The sequence below is a fragment of the Simochromis diagramma genome, unplaced genomic scaffold (assembly GCF_900408965.1).
Source record: "Simochromis diagramma unplaced genomic scaffold, fSimDia1.1 OVJJ01000131.1, whole genome shotgun sequence".
NCBI lineage: Eukaryota > Metazoa > Chordata > Actinopteri > Cichliformes > Cichlidae > Simochromis > Simochromis diagramma.
The window spans coordinates 6456400-6478310 of NW_024387200.1; the positions used below are offsets into that span (position 1 = coordinate 6456400).

Here is a 21911-nt window from a genome sequence, read left to right on the forward strand (position 1 = left end):
CTATTTTGATTTTTACACTTAAATGTTTCAGATAATCAAATCAATTTTTATATTAGACAAAGAAACCTGAGTAAATGCAAAATGCAGTTTGTGAATGATGATTTCTTTTATTAGGAAGAAAAAAGCTGTTCAAACGACCTGAAACCGTGTGAAAAAGTAATTGCCTATCCTTGTTAGATTACAAATTAACTTTGATTAACCACTTTTTTTTGGAAAGCTCAGTTCAGTTTCACTAGCCACACTTAGCCCTGATTATTGCCCTCATAACACAATGCTTCATATCACAATCTAAAGAAACCCAAGAACAAATGAGAAACAAAGTCACTGACGTCAGTCTGAAAAGGATTACAAAGGTTCCTAAGGCTTAATAATAATCTAAAATGATGCAGTTAGCATGGAGAATAAATGTCAACACGAAGCTATATCACACATTTATTTTACATTCATAACAGTATTAAATATTAAAGAACATTCTTTAATAAAAATCTACAAATGATCATAAAACATTTAATTATGCAAATATGTCAATGAAAGCAATACTTAAAAATATAACCTATATACAATATACAGCATATGCAAAATTATGTAACAATGAGTACAAGAAAATAATTATTATAATATGTGTTAAATTTGTTTAGATCAGAGTAATAAGGAAGGATTTGTCTGTGTTTCAGTTTGGCTTAGCTGTAGCCTGAGAGTGTGTGCAATTGTTTAGAGGGAAAGGAATTTATTGACACTGGGGGTCTGCTGTCATAAAAGGAGACAGGAAGCTACAGTTGGGGGTTGCTGATGCTTGTACCTTTAATAAAAACTCATAATTGTTATAAACTTAGAGGAGGCTTGCAGGAGACTTTCCACCTTAAATGTAAATGTAAGACAACAAGAGGCCAATGGCCCAGTGGATGCAGAGTGGGGGTCTCAGTGTTTGTAATATGTTAACTCTGTTTTCTATGTTGTGTAGAGGAATTTACACAGACACACACAGTGCTTTGACTGTTACGACACACCCACACCTACATGCACACTCACTCACATGCACTCACACATACACACAGGTACGTGCACTCACATAGACACACGGGTAAGCGCACACACACAGGCACTCACGTGCTCGTGCATACACACACAGACACAGAGTTTGCAGCACACCATGGGGGTTTTTATGATGGGGTCACTTCTATAAAGCTGACTGTAACAAACAAAGGAGTGGAAGATCTGCAGAGGGACACCGGCCTTCCACGTCTCCCCTTCTAGAAGATGCATGCTTAACAAGAGGAATAAAGGTTTTTGTGAAAATGACTACTGAGTCCGGTGCCGTCTCTGGATGGACGAGGAATAAAAAAAAAAATAAAAAAAAGAACCGGGGTGAAACTGATTTTGCAACACAATGAAAAAAATATTTAAATTTGGTAATTAGAAAATGACATTAACATCTAATCCTGACATTGTTCCTTGAGGTAGACTTAACTTAAAACAGATCTAATTAATTCCTGCTCTATCTTTACAGACTGTAGTCATCACCATATGTATAAAAACAGTGGTCACATTAAAAGAAGTGAAAAATGGGACAGGATAGCAACATCACATCAAATCAGATTACATTTCGTGACTTTAATAATGATTTTTGACCGCGTGTTTTCATATTCAGCGTAATGGTGTCACATTGATAAGTCAAACTCCTCTTATTGTCCTCACACAGGGTCACTGAAGTGTCCATAAAACAAATTGGCAACAGGTTTTTATTTCTGAAAACTCAAATTTCAGGTGAACTATGACTTTAAAAATGTCCCCTTTACAGTAGGATGGGTTATTTTTGAAAGGAGGGTTTTTTCTGGTGTGTTTGTAAATCTCAGCTTCGTCTCCAGCGCTACATGAATGCCACCCAGTGGCCCATGAGCAGGGACATTAGGGAGCCAATGACAACAATGATGCTGTTGTAGATTGGGCCACTGGATGCTCCGGTGTAGTACTCTACATCACCAGAGCCCTCTGGCTCATAGCCAGGGCGGGGGCCATAGCCGTAACCACCTCCGTATCGTGGGTATCCATAACCTCCTCCATACCCTCCATATCCACCATATCCACCGTATCCTCCGAATCCTCCGCCATACCCATACCCAGGACGGCTCAAGGCAGAGCCGAGCATGGATCCTCCTATTGCTCCTGCAGCAGCTGCCCCAGCTACTTTCCCGGCACTGGGGCCACTGCTCTGGACAGGCGGTGGTCTGTAGGGCTGACCTCCCCACCCCCGGCTGTAGCCTCCTCCTCCTCGGCTGAACCCACCACCTCCACGTCCACGGCGGGCCTCGGAGCCGGGTAACAGTGTGGCCAGGAGCAGCACACAGAGGGCCACTGTGGAAAGTTTGTGCATTTCCAATGTGATTTTCATCCTGTCAAAATAAGATTATAGAAACTTTATTAGGACTGAATTGGTTAATGAGGTTAATGAACTTCATTAGTAATCACTTTTACATTTTTATAGACTTGCTTTTACTTCTATTACATGGTACATCATCTTTCAGTTGTGTTGTTAATTTTTTTGCTCAGCTTTGTTCTGTCATTGGCATTTAAAAAATTATGTATTCATTTTGTTATTATAAACAGGAAAATCAAATTTTTGTTTCTGCTGTTGCTGTTTTAGACTATACATAGTAAAATAATTACCCAACAAGTACCAACCAAGGATTTCGTTTAAATTATTTAAAGAGAAAATATTTATTTGCATTATTACTACTTGAATTACTGGTGAGTACTTAAATTTATTTTTTTTAAACTATACTTTATACATTATATAAAATGGAAAGGTTCTTGAACTCACACAAACACACTGATGAGATGTTCTCAGTGCAGCGTTAGTCCTGCTGTGTGGTATTATTACACTGCTGATGAATTAGGAACAGCACAGATCACTGCTCTTAATCCAGCTTTGAGAAACAAATCTTACACAAGCACTGTGGCATGAGTGCTGAAGCAGACAAGGGATCAGATCAGACTCATATTTTCTAATGCACCTCAGTTAGGATCCTGTAGATGGGGTCTGTTTCTAAATCTATGGATTAGCTCGTTTTTGTTGGGATGGAATTCATATTTTCTTAATTCTGAAATCTGACTATTTTTGACCTAATCCCAAATTATGGACAGGCTAAGACATAAGATAACCATGTAAAAAGAATTAGAGAAAGATGACACAGGCCATAAAAATAATGTGTTAACAAACATCCAGGCTACATTTATATATGAGGTTTAGGTGTAGGCTATGCACCATAAATACAATATTATTGATATATTATTATAAAATATCCAACATTAAATTATGTTAACTCCAAAAAAACAAAAACCTAGTAAAAACATCTTGCATTAAGTATGTCACTGCTATAATCTGTACTAACAAAATATTAGTGAAGATTGTACTTTATATACAGTGTGGTAGGACAAGTGTATTTTTAAGTACTGTGAAGTCTAAGCAGGTCCTGTATCTAATAATAATCTCAGTAATAAGGTGAACATGAGGACTAACATTAGAGTTAGTGACTTGTTTGTGCCACTAAAAAGTATCTCAAAATTTTAATAACTCAACTTGAAATATTGAATCATGTTGAAATATTGAGATAAAATTGGGTGGCAATTTCTGTTTTTCTGTGGCAGAAATACGCTTGCGTCAAAACATTTACTCAAATCTGTACACTTTTGATGTATGCATGACTACATTGAGTGGGTTTTTTAATGCTACTTTGCACATGCACTCTGACACATTTTAAAAAGAAATATTGTACTTTTTACTTTTATTCACCAGCTTTATTTTAATTACGTCTTCTCTGGATGAGGATTTAAATAGATCATTTTAATAAGTGTGTTATAGAGTTTTAAGAAATACTCTCCAGTATTTAAAACGCCTACAGCAGTTTCACCTTGACCAACTGCGTCACTGAAGGATAGCTCACATATTAGAGCATCGATAACACCAATCCACTAATAAGGATCGCTATCACTGAATCATAACTACGTCTGTTTTTCAAACTTTAAATCCAATTTAAAGCAAAGTTTAATCCGCTCCACTTAAATTCTCTTTTATCAACCATTCAGTCTATAAATCCAGGTTGGTTTTATATATTATTATTAAGTATCCATGATTAAAAGAGAACTTAGATTTGACTTTTTATTTATTATAATCCTTGTTTGTACCTTGAGATGCATTCATATTAATTGTAATTAGTACTACCATGTGTTGCTTGAGAATTAGGATTTGACAAATACCACAGTCTTTGTATGGAACTTTTATATTACATTACTTTGTATAGTACTACTAATTCTTTTACAAAGAAATGAAATACATGCCCCACCACTGATTATATGACCATGACATCATTGGCTCTGTCAACAGACGGTGTACGCTCTCTAATCTGTGTCCTCTTACAAGGTAACTCGAGCTATAATTACACTGGGTCAATTAGTTTGAGAATAATCCAGTGACTCTCAGATTACAGCTACACTTTCTAGATATAAGCTCTGATCTGTGCAAATATTTTTTTTAAATATCCCAGAAATAAGAACAAAAGGCTTTAACTCACTGAGCCTCATACAATAAACATCCCACATTTTAATATAAATTAGTAGCATGAAGAAAAAAAGAGAAAAAAATAGAAATAAAAAAAGTCTTACCTGCGAAATTAATATTTTTTTGTGTGGCGGAGATTTGGATGGTATTCCTCTTTGGGAAGCTGAAGCAAAAAGTGATGTTCACAGCTCAGACTCCTCTTCTTGTCTGTGGGAAAGTATGTTTCAGGGCCAGCCTGTTATCCGTCAGACAATCTCAATCACCTCATTGGCTGACTGTGCAGTAAGCTGCTGGTGCTGCCGACATCACGCATAAATACCTGAGAGCGCGGGCTTAACATTTGCGTTTCTAATTTTATCTGAATTATTTCACTCTCTGAGTAAACAAACCAGAACGTTCAGCGAGCTCTCCCGAAGCTTCTGCCATCATCTGCCACTGCAAACGAATTCAGCATCGTTAGGTAACAGTGACTGCAACAAAAACGGATGAGAACTACAAATTCATTTTCCCCAGACAAATTTTTTATTAAATAACAAACATTGTACGAAAACTTCCACAAAGTAGTGGCAAGAGTTAACACTTTAAAGGCTAAAATTTCTTCTTTACTTTGTAAAAGACACAATACAAAAGCAGGCAAGTCTTAGGAGTCACTAAAAACACAACATGCATGCTCTCACACAATCTTCGGGGCGTCGTCCACTGCGTGTCAGAAATACTGAACTGTCAGGCGGAAGGAGACAAAGTGCTGTACATGTGGAGCCAAACCGCACTGCTTAGAAATGCTCGTTCGTACGTTTAAAAACATTCTCCGTAAAATTCACAGTCTTGTGGGATTATCGTTTTGTGCTTCTTGTCTCTGCTGGATGTAGATGTCAAAAAAACTAAAAAAAAAAAAAAAACTAAACCAAAATGAAAACAAAACATGAAGATTTTGTGCAATCTGGTTAACGTCAGGCAAACCTTTAGAGTAAGACATGAATGTGTGTACGAACAAAACAAGTAGCTCAAAAAAAGTTGCATTATTCCAAGGAATAGTCTGTTATTTTGGGGAACTTCTGGATCTAACTTCATGCTGAGAGTTTTGCTTCAATGTCACCAGATCTCATTTAAAACTCAGTAAGCAGGACAAAGACCGGTGCCACCAAACATAAACACGGCAGTTGAAGTTTTGGGGGCTTGATATGCAGGAATCACTTCTCCATACTCTTTCACTTGGGCTTTTTATGCATTAAATTTAATGTAAATATGTATGTGTGTAACTGCATTATCACAGTCACAGCCTGCAGTGGCAATAAAAAGATTTCACATCAATGAAATGAAAAAGGTCCTAAATGTTTACATCAGCTTCAAAGTATCCCACCAACTTTGTGTGTTTTGTGCTTGGAGAAACCTATGTAGTCACTATAAGATGACATTTGTGCTTTAAAACGATTTTGAATATTTCCTGCAGCGAAGGCAGAAGACAGGTTACATTTTAGCCTCATCTTGCAGGCTAACAGACTAAAAAAAGGTTAAAAAACACAAACAGGAGACGTTTGTCCGAGTGCTCTGTTCATGGTAAAGAAAAGCAAAGAAAAAAAAAAAGTGTGCGTGTTGCCATGACTCTCAGTATCACAGAGATGGTCACACTCAACATGTGCACGAAAGAGCAAACTGTGGGCTGACTGATTGTGGGATGTGCTGAGGGAGGACAGTTGGTGAAACATGTACTTGTTGCTCTTGTCAGCTGATTCTTGGTCATTCTCTTGGTCACGGCTTGGCAGCTGTGGTGACAGTTTGGTGTGGGGGGCCCTACCATGAGCAGATCACATACACTTTGCCCCCTCTGGAAGACACTGGAGCTGCTTCTCGATTATGTTCCGAATATAGTTATACCTGCAAATATGAAGGCAGAGGAAGACCAAATCTGAGGATTTTTTAAAGAGCCAATAAAAACACGTGCACATCCACATTAGACTGGGGGCAGGTGGTGGGCTAAAAAATAGTTTAAAAATAGCTTGTAGGCCTCCACTTTTCATATTTATTGCAGCTCATAAAAGTTAAAGATGTTAAGATTATGTTTACTGAATGCCAGGACAGATTAAAAATGTATTTCTTATACCTTCTCCTGAGTTTCTGCACCTCTCTGTCCTCCTCTTCCTTTAGCTTGGTGATGAAACTCTGGAGGACAGGCATCTCAAACTTGATATACTGCGCCACCTTGTGGAAGCAAAGAGAATTTTAAGGCCAAATCTCAAAAGATAATTGAATATTGGAAACACAAATGCAAATACTTGTGCGTATACTTTGTTCGTTTTACAAGGAAAAAGTAACTGTAAAATAATTAATACATGTTCATTTATAGCTATGAAAAAAGAAAATGGGGATTTACATCATATGTGACTTCTTCTCCGAGATCTTCTTCCATGAGGAATATTTTGCAGACTTGCTCACACGGTCCCTGCATGACTCTCAGCAACATAGGATAGTCAGTCCGCTTCAGTTTCACTCGCTCTGAAACGCCAGAACATACATGGAGTGATGGATTAATAACAATAACACATTTTATACACAATGTCCTCACTCACATTGTTTGCCTTTGGGCTACATGACACATATCCATATTGTAATCCACATAGCCAATAGTTCATGAATAATTTAGCACTGACATTCAGACTTTACAGCTGGGTCTGATACAGAACTTAATCAAAAACAAACAGCAAGAGCACTCAGTTGTGTGTGGGGTAGTTTGCCATTTGTTACCGCAACATAATCTGCAATCTCATCAAACATCTTCATCGTCATTTTGAAAGCATCATTACTTTTCAGTTACACTTCTGCTAATTGCTGTTTGATTACTGACTGCAATGTGTTTCTTTCAGCTCAGAAAACCCAGTGAGTGAAACAGAAATGGAATAATGACAACACAGATTCTGTGTTGAGTTTCCAAATATCATAGCCTCTAAAAAAAATAAAAATAAATTATAAGCTTTATAGAGATTCAAAAGGTTGATCCTGTTCATCTTGACGTAGCATTTTCAGCTACGAAGCTTTATAGAGAAGCTCTGTGTTGTAGCTTTAGTTCAGATTTGATTGCACCACCAGGAATAATGCAAAAACTTCCAACTTTAAAAGTAATAAAACTAAAAGTCTAAAAGTAGATGATAAAATTAGATAAAATAAAATTAGTGGACTACGGCTAAAGTCTTAACTCACCTCCACTAGCATGGACCAGATAGAGTGCAAAATCATCTGGGCTGTTTTCGATTTTGAACTTGTTAAGGAGAACTCGTAGCACCTGCGGCGTGGTCATACAGCTGTTGATGCGAACGTTAGTCACCGACCCGTAAGCAGGCGTAAACACTGCTGTCTGAGGATGGAATGGAAAACATTTTAAATATTAATATTTTAAATATTAATTTAGGTTCAGTTAAAATTGTTGAAGCTAAAACTTTTACTCTTTTCACTTTTAAACACATTTTCTCAAGAAAAATGTAACTAAAACCTGTTCCCAAATCATTTGCTTTAAAGCGTCACATAAATGAACTAACCTAATGAATTTTATTTGATTATTCTGTAAGTTTTTAAAAGTTTTACTTTATGGTTGTAGAAGTGTCCGTTGATGGAGAATCGATGGCGTCGGATTTTCCTCTGGTCACTTGGCGACCTTCGCTGGCCTCTCCTTAAGACCCCGGCATCGCTCTTTGTCCTGAGGAGCTGAGCGGAGCTCTCACTGTCCTCTGTCAAATCAAATGTTGAACCACCTTAAATTACTGATTATTATTCAGTGTAGCCCTAAGCTAAGATCACAAAATAGTGAAAGAAAACCATGGTTTTAGAAATAAACATCACTTACACAGAACTGTAAACAAATTTTGTCTTTCGCTTTAATGTGCAAATTTTATTTTTAATTAAAAATGTGTTTATAGCTAATTTCATTTCATCTTAATGCGATCCAACTTTTTTTCGCCAAGATGCAGCCAGTTTAAAAACAAAATATTCTTAGTAAATGACTGATGTTTGAGGCTGCTTACTCGATCCTCATTATAGCCAACAGAGTAATGTACAGTTCAAATGAGTAAAACCAAAAGAACAGGTAGCAAAAAACTGAGAAACAGCTAAAAAAAAAATCTATAAATACTGAAAGAAGTGTGAGCAAACACGTTCAAAATAAGATAAATCTATCTTTCCATCCATCCGCTTATCCTTTTCAGAGTCACAGGGGGTGCAGGAGCCTATCCCAGCTGTCATAGGGCAAGAGGCGGGGTACGCCCTGGACAGGTCGCCAGTCTGGCGCAGGGCTAACACACAGAGACAGACAACCATTCGCGCTTACATTCACTCCCGCATTCACACCTATGGGCAATTTAGACTAATTTACACCTTTGGGTTAATATTTTACTCTTACTTTATTGGTTATTTATAACCATGTAGATACAGCTTGAAATATTTAAAATCTAAATGACTGAAGTCTTAAAATATAAATGTATAAAACGAAAGTCCAAAATTTACCTTCTGCCTCCTCTTCAGTCACACCGTTGTCCTCTGGTTGGCTGTCAGGTGGCGTCACTTCCACTGTGGGTGAGCTCTGCTGAGTCTGTTGACCATCTGTGGTGGTGGGAGAACTTCAAACAGGGAACAGGAGAGAGTACATTTATGGGGTGAAGGAGAAGAACTGCAAACTGTCAAAACTGTAAACATACAGCTAAAAATATTTTTTCAGATAAAAACTGCACCTTCAAATGATAACTCCCATCATGTATTTATGACCATAAGCTGTAGTTTCTCAAAAAACTATTATCCTGATATTGATTTTAGTGTGGACTAACAGCCACTAGAATCTTTCATATATAAAAGAAACTGTAAAGCCATTAAGTTTAAGAGCAGTCCAGGTCTGCACAGCTGAACTAAAACTCCCTCCACACCATGTATGAATCTAGAGGGAGATCTCGATCAGTTTGTGAGATTTTCTTGAGAACACCAGTTTTTCTTTTTTCACTTTGGTATGTGTTTGTGATGCCATCAACATGCTGGTCTGTCCTGACTGTAGTGGTGAGTCTTATTATTAGGTTTCCTGTAGTAGCTGCCATTTTTAACCTGCTGTTTAACATACGTCATATCTGGGTTGGTTAGTTTCAACTTGTGACTGCTGTTCCTCTTTGCCAGTGCAGCTGTTCTTTTAGTTAGGAGTTGTGACAATGTTTCCTGTCATAATCAAGCAAATTTCTGAAGAATCTCACAGCAATTTGGCTACTTATGAGAGTTTTTGTTGTTGTTTTCATGTTAACATCCAAATGGCAGCTCTATGCCTGTGAGGCCTGCTATCCTCAAAGCAAGAATAGCTTCTTTTGATAAATGGGAGCGCTGAAAATGGCACTAAGAGCCTATTGACATGGACTGATTTGCAATAGCTTGGAGTACGATCCTCAATTAAACCAGAAGTGTGGCTTAAAAGATTCACTTTTGCTTATGGAAAGCTGCCAATTTGTATCTTATTTAGGAATTAAACTCTTTTTACATGGATTTAAATCTCAAACCCTAATTACACACTTTTAAACATTAAATACCTGCTTGTCTTTCATTGGACAAACTAGATAAAATCTATATCTGCCCTCACTGACCTCTCTGTATCACCATTTCCGGTCACTGGGGTGTAACTGGATCTGTCTGGAGCGCTTACCCTTGACTGTCCAGGTTGCAACCCGAGTGCCAAGACGTGGAGGAGGGGGGCGGCCGGATTCGCTCGTGGTCATCCTGCATCTGTAGCCTGATTGGTCGCCGGAGGCCCCAAAAGATATTCAGCAAGCCCTCAACAATCAGTTCCTCTTCTTCCTGTTGGAAGACACGAATACTGATGAATACACACAAACACACATATACAGTAAATACACACAGACTGGACAGTTGTTACTCCTTAGGGATATAGGGTGAAATGGGTGGGGTATATTATATTAAATATATTAAGAGCAAAAGTGAAAGCAGGGATGAAGCCTCGACACATTCAGGTTCTTCTGTTGAAATTTAAAACAATAAAATAAGATTAAACACATTCACTCACTCACTCTGTACTCACTCAGTGTACTCACACTGTATGTGAGTACATACACACACAAACAGAGAGATGCAATTACTCACCTCTCTGTGCCGCAGCTGCAGATTCTGCCCTTCATAATAGAGGTTATAAGTTTTAAGATGTGACAGGACTGTTGACCTGAAGACAGAATTAGTTAAATCACTGGAAGGAAACAAAGTTTTAAGGAGATTCCCACTGATTTACCACCTCGTAGTGCCTGCAGCTGTAATTCTGCATGCACCGTGCACTTTTAACAACACTAGATCAAATTTTGGGGATCTTTATGCATCCCAAAAATGCATAACATCATCACTAATGGAGTGACGCAAATATATCTGAAAACCAGTTGGTGCTAACATCACTGGATACAGGTCACTGCACTGACAATATTTCTGGCACTTAATCACCACTTTGGTAATTTTGGATTTCACTTAGTTTCTGTGGTGGTGAGTTGAAGGCAGCTGAGAGATGAGCAAACAAAAAGAAAACTATTCTACAAAGTCTCATTCTATGCCACTGTGCAGGGGCAGGTTGTAATATAGCCATGTAGTAATATATCACCTCCTGTGTAATGCTGGTGCGGCCCTCCACAACATTTCTGATTCATTATGTGACCCTTTGGGAAAATGAACATCCAACTCCTGATTTATGAACTCTGTGAGTACTGTTTAGTGACTATTTGTGTTGTCTTTTGGTATAATTTCCTGAATTTTGGGGAAAATAAAGTATTTCTTACTATGCTGTTAATGTTAATGTCAGTAAGACCGAAAATAAAAAGAACTAATTAAAAAAAAAAAAACTTCATATATGTTTAGAGAAAGATAGGGCAGTCTCTGCTGCTGGATTAGTGTTATTGTGTACTTTATGCAGGGGCAGACTGAAACGTTAATTCCAACCCTGTTTAACCCTGAGATTCACAAACTGCCCAATCTCAAATCTGACAAAACTCTCTGACCCACCCAAACCTTAAATTACAATGTTGCCGTTTTCACTGATTTTTCATCTTCTCACAGTTTTCTCCTAGAGGTTTATTCTCCATTAGCATTACTTGATAGCCACTACTACATTTAAGTTCTTTCCCACCAGATAAGAACCAGATGAGATCAGGATTAAAAGTAAGTCACAGAATTGAGATTAATGTGTAATTTTCAGATCCCGTCCTTTCTTTCATTAGCTCTCATTTCTTTTTTAATGTACAGACAGAGGAAGAAGAAAAGTGGGTGTAGCAGTTTCTTGGTGTAGTAAGATAAGAAGCATGTCTAAAGAGAAGCATTTAATGTCTGTTCTTGGTAAGGCTGAGATTCAGTTTCAATTGATGTTTTCTCATCAGCTTAATAAAGCCACCATTAAAAACTTTGGAAAAGACATTTATCTTTGGCTGTGTGAATAAAATGTTGATTTGGCTTTCTGTTGAGAGGTTTGGGGTTTCAGTAGATGCAAGTGTGTGATTTCCTGTCTCTGTGTTAACCCTGTGAGTGACTGGTAACATGATCTGTGTACTGCTGTTTATTATTCAGTCATCTTGGCAGGATATCGTGTCTTGTATGCTTATAGAAGTCAAATGTAATTTGACAATTAACTGACAAGCAGTTTCAGGACCAGGTGAAGTCCTGTTCCCTTAATATTTCAATGTCTCTATACTGAAACCCTAAATAGGAGTCTCACAATACAAGTGAATGTATATGCAGGTAGGCGGAGTAACTGTAACTTTATGTTGTGGAGAAAAATAATTGTTAATAGTTTTCAGTGTGCATTATTTATCATTTTTATTAACTGATTGGTCAGACTTCAAAAGCCAAAGATCACACAGTTTGTTAGGTATTAGGGATACTTGTTGTCATAAATAAAGACCTAGATTTCAGATAATGAACACTGCAAACAGTTAACAGGCTGAAACCTTTAAAACCACAAACATCCCTATTTCACATCGTCTTTTTTAAATTAATGGGTTTTTTTTAAACATACCAAAGATGAATAAAGGCTACTCATTTGTTTCCCTGTTGTCACTTACTGTGAATTTATAATCTGTATAAACATACTTATATGAGAAACAGTGCAGGATGGAAGACTTACTTGCTGACGAACTTGTTCTCTCCGATCTGAACCCCGTACTGTGTATCATCCATTCTTAGTGAGCATGAGAGGAGCTGAGACACAAAGAAGGCACACAGAGTTAATGTCTCATGACTCCTCATGACCAGCAGCGAGCACAGAACAGAAGTGACAGAGTGACTGCAGGAAGAGGAGGAGGCAGAGCTGCAGACCGTAAACAATAACAAGAAGATGATATCTGCTTTCCTGGCAACTACTTCCCTTAAGATAGTTAAACCTCCACCACTGCGTCCCTGTACTAAATCAAAACATATACTATGCGAATGAGGGGAGCAGCTGCTCTCCTCATTCTCTTCTTCGTCTTACAATGTATTTTCTCTTTCCTGTGAGCTCTTTCACATAAACAAACGCTGCACATTTGCACATGCAGCTGTTTTAAATGGCACTCTGCCACCACCCTGCAGAGTTTTCCTTCCCTCTTCGCTGAGTGACAGAGTGTTTCTGTGTGAGTTTGGCAGGATAGAAACCTCCGGATGAAGGACAGGTGCAGGACACATGGACCACCTGCTGCTGCAAATTATTTCAGCTGCCTAAACATTCATCTCTGAGCATGCTACTGGCAAAACACATTATGTGCCTTCATCTGCCATATAGCACGCTTTTCTTTTCTTTTTGTTTTTCCTCAGAACATGAAGACCAAAAATTAAAGCTGCAACTGTTGCAGGGTTTTTCCTCAAAATAGGCCTTTGGAGTCAGAGGCACTTACCAAGATTAGTTTGCATGTAGATGAAGCAATGAATCACCTTACTTAACACGAAATTGAGCATTTTGCTGCCGTTTTAGCAATTTCATGAGCAAAAACACATTTTATGGTTGAGTAAATGTAACCCCACCTAAAAAAATGGTTAACTCTTTGAGGTCTAAAATCAGTGATGACCTCTGGCCTAGCCCACAAAAGTTATTCCCCAAAGAGAAAGTTCATGATAGTTACTTAACAAGCCCATGCTATAAGAAACATCTTTTTTAAAGTAATTAAAATAAGAATTCTTGGTTCTCTAACCAAACCCTGTGTTTTTGAGACAAGCAGAAAGGATATTTTGGAACAACTTTCAATGAAGAATGATAGTTTTTTAACCTTTGACCTTAATAATAATAACAAAAAATACATAATATGATTGCACAGGGACATCACTGATGCTGACATAGACCTTAAAAACACATTTTCTTCTGGGGATTTTCCTCTATATGTAGAAAGACCTCTGCTTTGTCATGCAATGTGTGTGATTTTTTTCTAGAGTGACATATTTCAATAAGTCACAACTGAACTGAAACAACATTTACTGCAGGTCTCAGCTTAGCCTCTGAAGAAAATGAATCCTATTGGTTTAAATGATCGCCTGTTTAAGGCAGAGATTGCAAAAAAAAAAAAAAAAAAAAATGGTTAGACATTCATGATGACCTGACAATACAGCTTCAATATCTGTGTGACTTTACACTTAGATCTGTCATCAGGTCACAATTTATTCTTCACTCTTCAAGACACCTACACTGTGTTAGATTTAAGTAACATTTAAGTCCACACTATGCAACAATGATGACCTACGAAATTACAGCTATGCCTACAGCTGCTATTCCTCTGCTGTTTGTTTTGCATCCCTTGCTGTCTCTTGTTTTTCTACCCGTAAGATGATCAGGTCACTTTTGTGGCAGTCCCCAGAGACTCCTTGACAGTAGTCCTTGTTCTACTGCGGAGTGCCTTGGCGAGCTGGAGGCAGAGAGATGGTTCAAGTGGGTGAGCTAACTGAGACTACGAAGCAGAACAAGGACTTCCAGCTACAATGCAATACGGTGGAGTTTGAATCCTTCTACTGGGTAAGCGATTCACTGGACACAGCTTATTACTGCTCCACTGTTATTTGCAACAAACTCTAAATTTGTATGATTCATGTATATTTAAAAAAAACGTGTGTCTAGACTCCTTTCATATTCCTTTTAGAGTAACTGTGAGTGACCTGAGGTAGTCTGCAGGCTGATTCCAGCCCCAGGTGTGTACTTTACCCATACCTGCCGTAGACTTTTTTGTTTTGTGTTAACATTGAAGTAGTATTACTGCTAATTAGTTACAGTTAACCCCTGTTTACAGCATACTCCCCACAGTAGCGTTAAATACACTTGATTTACTGTAAACAGGCCGAAACACCCAAAACCATTTTGGACATTAGTTGAAAGGCCTCGGTTTAAACTACCTTCCTGTTACATAGCCAGTGCCTCTGTAACATAACAGCCAACAAAATATGAAATATTAAGAATAGATATATATATATATATATATATATATAAATGTATTATAAGACAACAATGGATCTTACCGTCGTAAAGACTATGAGTTGTTGTTGAGTCACCAGAGAAGAAACTGCCTATGAGGAGAGGCAGCCAAAGTTATAGGCAGGTAGATTCTGTTTGTATCCTCAGATGTCAGTGATCCAAAAGGGTCTTTTCTTCTGAACGTGACTGCGAACAGACAGGGAAGAGTGGGGACGTTAAAAGGAAGTGCTCCCCTTCCGTTAAATCACTTCCTCCTTTACTCAATCAGCCACACAGGAAGCCGACACAGGGCCTGACACAGCTTAAAACTTCCTCAATTCAAGCAGCACAAATGAATAATCCGCTTAAACACACGTGGACGAGCCTCACCCTGTTATCAATCTTTAAACTCTTGGATTAGGCACATACTTCCACAGTTTAGTGTAAACAGAAGCAGCTTGAACATGCAGCGCTGATAAAATAAGATGAGGCTGTCAATCTCTGAAATAAAAAGCCTCAGTTAATGTGGACAAATTAAATATTTAACGCCAATCAGCTCAGCCCAACGCCAGGAGCTATCAATATTTCATCACCTATATTAGCCCTGTCAAGAGCTCAAAAGCTAAGCACTGACCTACACAATGGAAGACATTAGCCTTTATTATCACGGTCAAAGGCAGCGGTCTGCGACGGACATGTGGCCAGCTGACAACACAAAAACAATGCCATAATTGTCTGAGATCAACGTGAACTTTATGCCAACTAAACTGGCATCTGATAACAAAATTGATCCTTCTTTCATGAGACTTCAAGCTCCAGAGAAAAAGATTGATTCAGACATGTCACTTTTAACGCTGCTGAGAGGGCAACATTAAAAATGTGAGCCATACTCACTGCTCATTCATGGTGAGACACCCATTTTGTTCTTTTCACTGTTATTTTAGAGCAGTGTCAATCATCTAATACGAGGCAACATATTATTTAATTCAGGGGTTGTAAATGAAAAACTAGATGAATACAAATGATCTTCTTTTGGCTGCTCTCTTTAGTGGTTGCCAAAGTGGATCAGATGCTTCCATCTCACCTTGCCTCTAGCATCCTCCTGTACCACACCTGCCCCTCTACATGTCCTCTTTCACTGCTTCCATCTTCTCTGTGGTCTTTTCCTTCTGCCTGGCAGGCTCCATATTCACCTTCCTTTGTTCAGTGTATTCGCTGTCCCTCCTCTGCATGTCCAATCCATCTCAGCCTTACCTCTCCAACTTTGTCTCGACCTAAGCTGTCCTTCTGAAGTATCCATTTATAATGAATACATTATTAGAAATTAATACAGCATTGGTCAGTCATTGGGAGTGAGAGCATCTTCAACTCTTTTCAGGGTCACTCTCTACAAACTATAATCATAGTACATCTCACTACCATCTTATAAACCCTCCCTTTCACTCTAATCACTCATCTCTACCCACTGTACCCTGGCTACACTCTCTTCTTCACCTTGGTACTGTCTGTCGCTTTAGATAATTGACCCCACTTCTACTATGAACAACACTTATTCTTTAGACATTTTATTTTTAGTTTCACCTGGCACCTTACTCTTTTCATTTTGCTGAATTATGATAGTGATGGCTAAACTGATGCAAAAACTAATCTGCAGCTGGGCTTCAAATTCACTTTTACTATTGTAAAACTATTAGACTGCTATATTTTATAAACTTTATTAAAAAGACTGCACAAAAAATGTGATTCAAAGTTTCAAAAGAGGCCTAAAAATGTTTAACAGGTTTTTTTTTCCTTTTTCGCTCCATTTCAAGTTATCAAAAAAAAGTGAACAATTTATATTGTTTTAGTTTTAGAACTCCATAAATGTATCAAAACATATGACTGTAATGGAAATGCAAAGCTAAAGCTCCAAATAATCATAAGCAGCCCACTGCAGAGTACTCACATGTTATTTTTTTTTTATCAAAATAAGGCAGCTCTACAATAGCAGGCCATAACATGCTCAGAGACCAGATTTCGATGCAGTTACCCTGTTTAACTGAAACATCTCCAAACCATTGATCACTTTTGTCTGTTATAACAAGAGATTCTTGTGTTAGTAGAAATGCTCTGCAGGATGCTGTGGCTGCAATAGCAGAACCAGCAGCATATAAATCTAGCCAGACTGACCCACGGCTGACCTAGTCCTGTTTCAGATCGGAGTGCTCTTCTGTGTCCAAATGTAGAGCTAATCGACCGTCTGAAATCCCCCCGTGCCTCATTACAACCTCAGTCAACCCGCAGCCTCCATCTACCCCCTCTTTCTATATATATATGTCTCATCATTGCCTCAGCATTTTTGTACCACAGTAACTCTGCTCTCCGCTGCTTTCTGTTCACAGTTTGCTGCTTCATGTTTCCTTGTGAAAGACTAGAGGCTATCTAACACACTATTACAAACCAGGATCACAACTTCCTCCATCCCCCCCCCCCCGGCTTGTTTTCTGCCCTCTTGCCCTGCTCCCTCTGAACCTCCTCCGTCAATGTCTTTGGCTGAAATGCTCGATGAATAGCTCCTGTCCTCTTCCCCTGCCTTCAGCTTCCACGTTACCACTGCTCTGCCTTGCTATTGTCATTATTGTCATAGCAACACCAAAAACATCTGAGCTCCCGAAACTAGTTCACAACACTGAGCCAAAAATAGTGTGTGTATGTGTATGTGTGTGTGTGTGTGTGTGTGTCTGTTCGTCTCTCCTGCTCCTTGTTAGGCTTACTGGGCTTGTCAAAAAAACAAAACAAAAAAAACAACACCGTGAAGCATGACTCGAATCCGAATATGGCTCCCAGATTCCAGATAAAGACGGAGCTTTTCTTCCCTTTCGGCAGATGGTAGAGCTAAAGTTTATCAGCTGCTGGTTTGTTTCACATAAAGTCAATTAAATCTGGAAGAAATTCCCATCTCCGTCAATCAAAGCACACCCACTTTTTTGTGAAATAATGACGCCATGCAAAGTTTAACCATGCTACAAATATTTTCCTAGTTACAGTTCTTCAAAGTACATAGAGCTCGGTATAAATTTGGTGCTCTTTAATTTGGTGTAATTTTCCAGCACTCTGGTCTTTCGTAACTTCAAAAGTAGAGACAATGAAATTACATTTTCAGAGCTGAAACACACACTGACACTTTGTTCAAAACTTAAACCAAATTGGTTTTACGTCCACTTTAAACATCACAGTCTCACCAGCTCTGCACATCAATATCATCGGATATATCAGAGCTTCGACAGCCTCAATTTAATGTCTATTATGCAGTGCAGGGGTATCAAAAATATAACTTGTAGGCCCAAGCCAGCAACCCAAGTGATCTGCTTTGGCCGAGAGGATGGCTCTGGAAAAAATTGCAAAGAGGGAAGGCAGAAATGTTAGAGTTTTACCTGAATTTTTTTTTTTTTAGGTTTATGGTTTTCTTACTGATTTTCTATGGACTCTGATCACCACGTTCCTGTGTGGATGCCCCTTCACTTCTCTTGTTCTCTGTCACTAATAGTCCATTTAATTGCTCCCCTTGAGATTCAGAAAGTTAAGGTTTGCCATTGTTGTTCCAAGTGTCTTCAAAAGTGACACCACAATTATCACTGCACCTTCTGATTCCTGAACAAATGTGTGTGCGGCACTAGATTTTAATTATATATCAAAGCAGGAGCACAGAGGCAGACTCTGGCAGGAAAGATGGGATGTTAAAAGAAAAATAAATTAGTTTTCTGTTTCAGCCTAGTCTGTTATAGAAGTTTGTTTTTTTTAACCACCCACATGTCATAATTTTGGATTACTATTTTAAAATTTGACTTATTAACTCAAATTTCTGAGAAAATAACTTTAAATGTCAAACAATGGCCTATTGTGTATGTGTGTGGGTATTTATCTAGTTATTGTTCGGGTGAAGACTGGGGCTGTGTTGTCATTGATTGTCACTGATCACATAAACATTGACTATTGCAAGGGCTGTAAACACCAGGCTAAAACTTTCCTAAGATGGTGTCAAAAAGAAAAAAGAAAAAAAAAAAGCGTCCAGATGAACTGGCAGTCAAAGCATTTGAGATGTCAGAAAGGGCTATGGGAACTTGAAAAGACTATTTTGATATTTGTAATGGTCAAAATTTTAGAGAATAACTCAACACAAATCAGTAAGGGAAACCTTAAGTTGACTGGTACTAGCTACCAAAACTAAATATGGTCCAGTATTTGTGAAAACATTTAATTTTAATGTTTACATTGTGATTTACGCTTACCTAACTTTGTGATCATTTTACGAATTCGTTGCTGCCTAACCTCTTCTTTTTCATCTTTAAAGTCACCCAAAAGTTGAAATCAAACGTCAACAAAACACTTTAAAAACACCAGAAACCACCATGGTGGATGGATTTATTGCTGGTATATATTAAACTGCAGTTTACAATATACTGGCAAGTGAGTGCACATTAATATTCACTTTTTTTTGGCACTGCCTCCGTCTATCCGGCCCTATTTTCTTGTTATGTAACGCGTTTTAAGGACACATCTTTATGCACACTCTGGTAGAGACCCAGTGGGGTAGTCCTATCATTTGCTGCTCAAGATTTAGGCTAGGGCATCATGTTTGGTGCCCTGATGTTTCCTCACAAATGCCTCATATTCGAGGTTTTTAGTCTGTGTGTGTCCCCTGCGCTTTTAATAAATAAATAAATATATCTGCAAATCGTCCTGCATTTGATGCTGTCGAAACACTAAGACTTCATTTTTATACAGGCAACCAAAGAATCCATCTGCAGCCAGCCCGTATCGCCACATCTACCGCTCAGACACATCATCATGATCAGCCTACTCAGCCACACCGACCCCTCCGTCTGCTTCGTGCCGACTTTTGGAAGTCTTCTCACGGCTCACCTAACATAGGTCTCCTCGGTCCTTTTCTTTCGTCTTCCAGTCGTTTATCCAGTCGTTTCTCCTGAACTGAGCGTTAGCCGTTAAAACTCCTGGGACAAGTCGCTCGTTCTCCTGCCGTTGGACACAATCAGCGGGGCGCGTGCAGCAGTGCATCCAGAAGCTGGTAGGAGGAGGAGAGCGCGAGAGGTCCATCTGTTGTGGCGGAGCTCGCGGCACAGCAGCGTCGCGGGGCCCCGGCAGGGAGCCAATCAGAGGGCGAGGCTGACGTGTCTTTGTTCGCGCTGCGTGAGGAGATGAATGAGAAGTGGACAACAATAGCAGAGCAGAAGGCAAGGACATTATTCAACAGAAACCCCAATTTAATGGAAGCACGACACAAAAGTACAACGTCCCACGTCAAACTCTGTCCACGCATGTGCAACTTCATGCTAGTTTATGGCTCTTATGGAAGATCAGATCTGCCAAAATACAATAAACTTTAAAAAAAAAAAAAAAGTATTTCATTATTTATTACTGTCCAAGTCAAAATTTCGAGTTATGCATCTCAAAATTTCAACTTACAAGTTTAAATGAGAAACTTACATTTAGAAAAAAATACCTTCAAATGTATTTTTTAAATAAATAATTTTGGTGTCAGAAACAAACTTCCATATATTTAGCTCCCTTTTATAAGAAGACTAAACATTTTGTTTTCTTTTCCCCTTTTCCTTAAAAAAGTACTGTTGTAGACTTGGTGTAACCTCTGGCGTCCTTGATCATCACAACATGGACATAACCCATTTCAACTTCTAGCCATCTTCATGATCTGAAAATCTTGTGGTCCACTGAAACATTTAATCAGAACTCCAATCATCATACAAGCCTAAGAGGAAGTACTTCCTGTTTCATGTTTTCACTGATTCTCTTTGACAGAGAAAACAGCCAAAGGGAAAAATCTTTCTTCATGCCTTCACTCAGATGATAAAAATGAGCAATTTTTAAAATCTTATTACTGAAACTTTAAAACACTGAATAAACTAATTACAACCATTCTTCAATAAAAGACAGTCCTCTGTTTTTTGTACACGTATAAAACATAGACATAACCACCTGCTGAACTATAGGAAGCTGCCTGCACTCACATATTTGCATCTATTGACTTGTATATTGTTTTGCTTTCGTTGTTGCTTCCTTTACTTGGCTGTTCTGTGTGTTTTACTGTGGATGTGGCCAATCTTTAATAGCTGGTTCACTCAGTCTTTGGCCTCTCTCCACACACTCTACACCATATGGCTGGTTTCAGCCCGATTTTTTTTTTAATGCAACTGATAAAACATGTCAGTTAAGTATTGTTTCCTTTTGGTTACAAAATTGGTACATTTTGGCCAAAGCCATTGTTCCCATTACTTGTCACGATTCATGAATTGGAACTCGAGTTGTTTTTTTTGTCCTCATTTAATCTGGAAATTGTTCCTTTAAATTTACAGCAATGAAAATTGAAGGTAATTTTTCTTTGTTGTTTCAATTCATAATTGCAGTCTTTCTTAACTGACTTTCCCACCTTCTGCAAATTAAACTGTGACCGACACAGGAAAAACTGATTCTTGTTGTTTAAAATAATTCAACTCTTTACACTGAGAAGACCTAAAAAAAAAAAAAAAAAAAAAAAAAAAGTTAAAATAAAATAGTGCTGACCAAAGCTCTGGTTAGAGCTACTCAAATATTCAAACATGTTACCTCTTCAATAAAATGAATTGAATAATTTTCATTTTAGTTTCAGTCATCTTTGTGGGAAACACAATTTAAAGAAAATGTTTCAAATCTCAGTACATTTTGATATTTTATGCTTTTCGACGTTAAAGACTGAAAGCTTTGTAGCCCATGGGGCATCTCAGTCTAGAGATGCTCTGTAGCTACATTACTGGCAAATGAGACAAGGGTCTGTCAGTCACCATGTGCATTGTGTCCAGGATCAGATTACTTAAAACTAGATTTTGACAGGCGGTGCCCTCTGTTGTTGTTGTTGTTTTGTTTTGGGGGGGGGAGGGGAGAGAGACTCTGCAGCAC

The 21911-nt window shown here is 38.3% G+C and overlaps 1 protein-coding gene and 1 long non-coding RNA gene across 2 annotated transcripts; both read right to left on the minus strand.

Moving 5' to 3' along the window:
- Positions 1–2157: 2157 nt before the first annotated feature.
- LOC120745819 lies at positions 2158–17211 on the minus strand. Its single transcript, XR_005698703.1, has 3 exons — positions 17200–17211; positions 4660–6208; positions 2158–2390 (listed from the first exon to the last, which is right to left on the minus strand). It is a non-coding gene; the product is annotated as an uncharacterized LOC120745819 (long non-coding RNA).
- On the minus strand, positions 5055–20347 carry rassf2b (Ras association domain family member 2b). Its single transcript, XM_040050984.1, has 11 exons — positions 19866–20347; positions 15029–15170; positions 12681–12754; positions 10670–10745; positions 10215–10366; positions 9047–9159; positions 8132–8274; positions 7751–7904; positions 6927–7048; positions 6657–6754; positions 5055–6430 (listed from the first exon to the last, which is right to left on the minus strand). The coding sequence occupies exons 3-11, from the start codon at positions 12731–12733 to the stop codon at positions 6361–6363; spliced, it is 981 nt and encodes a 326-aa protein (XP_039906918.1). The 5' UTR covers positions 12734–12754; positions 15029–15170; positions 19866–20347; the 3' UTR covers positions 5055–6360.
- Between the last annotated feature and the right edge of the window lie 1564 nt (positions 20348–21911).

Excerpts from the sequence above, each read along its gene's own strand:
- rassf2b (XM_040050984.1), bottom strand. The coding sequence starts at position 12,733 with ATGGATGATACACAGTACGGGGTTCAGATCGGAGAGAACAAGTTCGTC. Across the intron at positions 7,049-7,750 it reads TCTGGTCCATGCTAGTGGAG|AGCGAGTGAAACTGAAGCGG; the intron begins GTGAGTTAAGAC and ends CTGGCGTTTCAG. Across the intron at positions 6,431-6,656 it reads GTGCAGAAACTCAGGAGAAG|GTATAACTATATTCGGAACA; the intron begins GTATAAGAAATA and ends TCATATTTGCAG.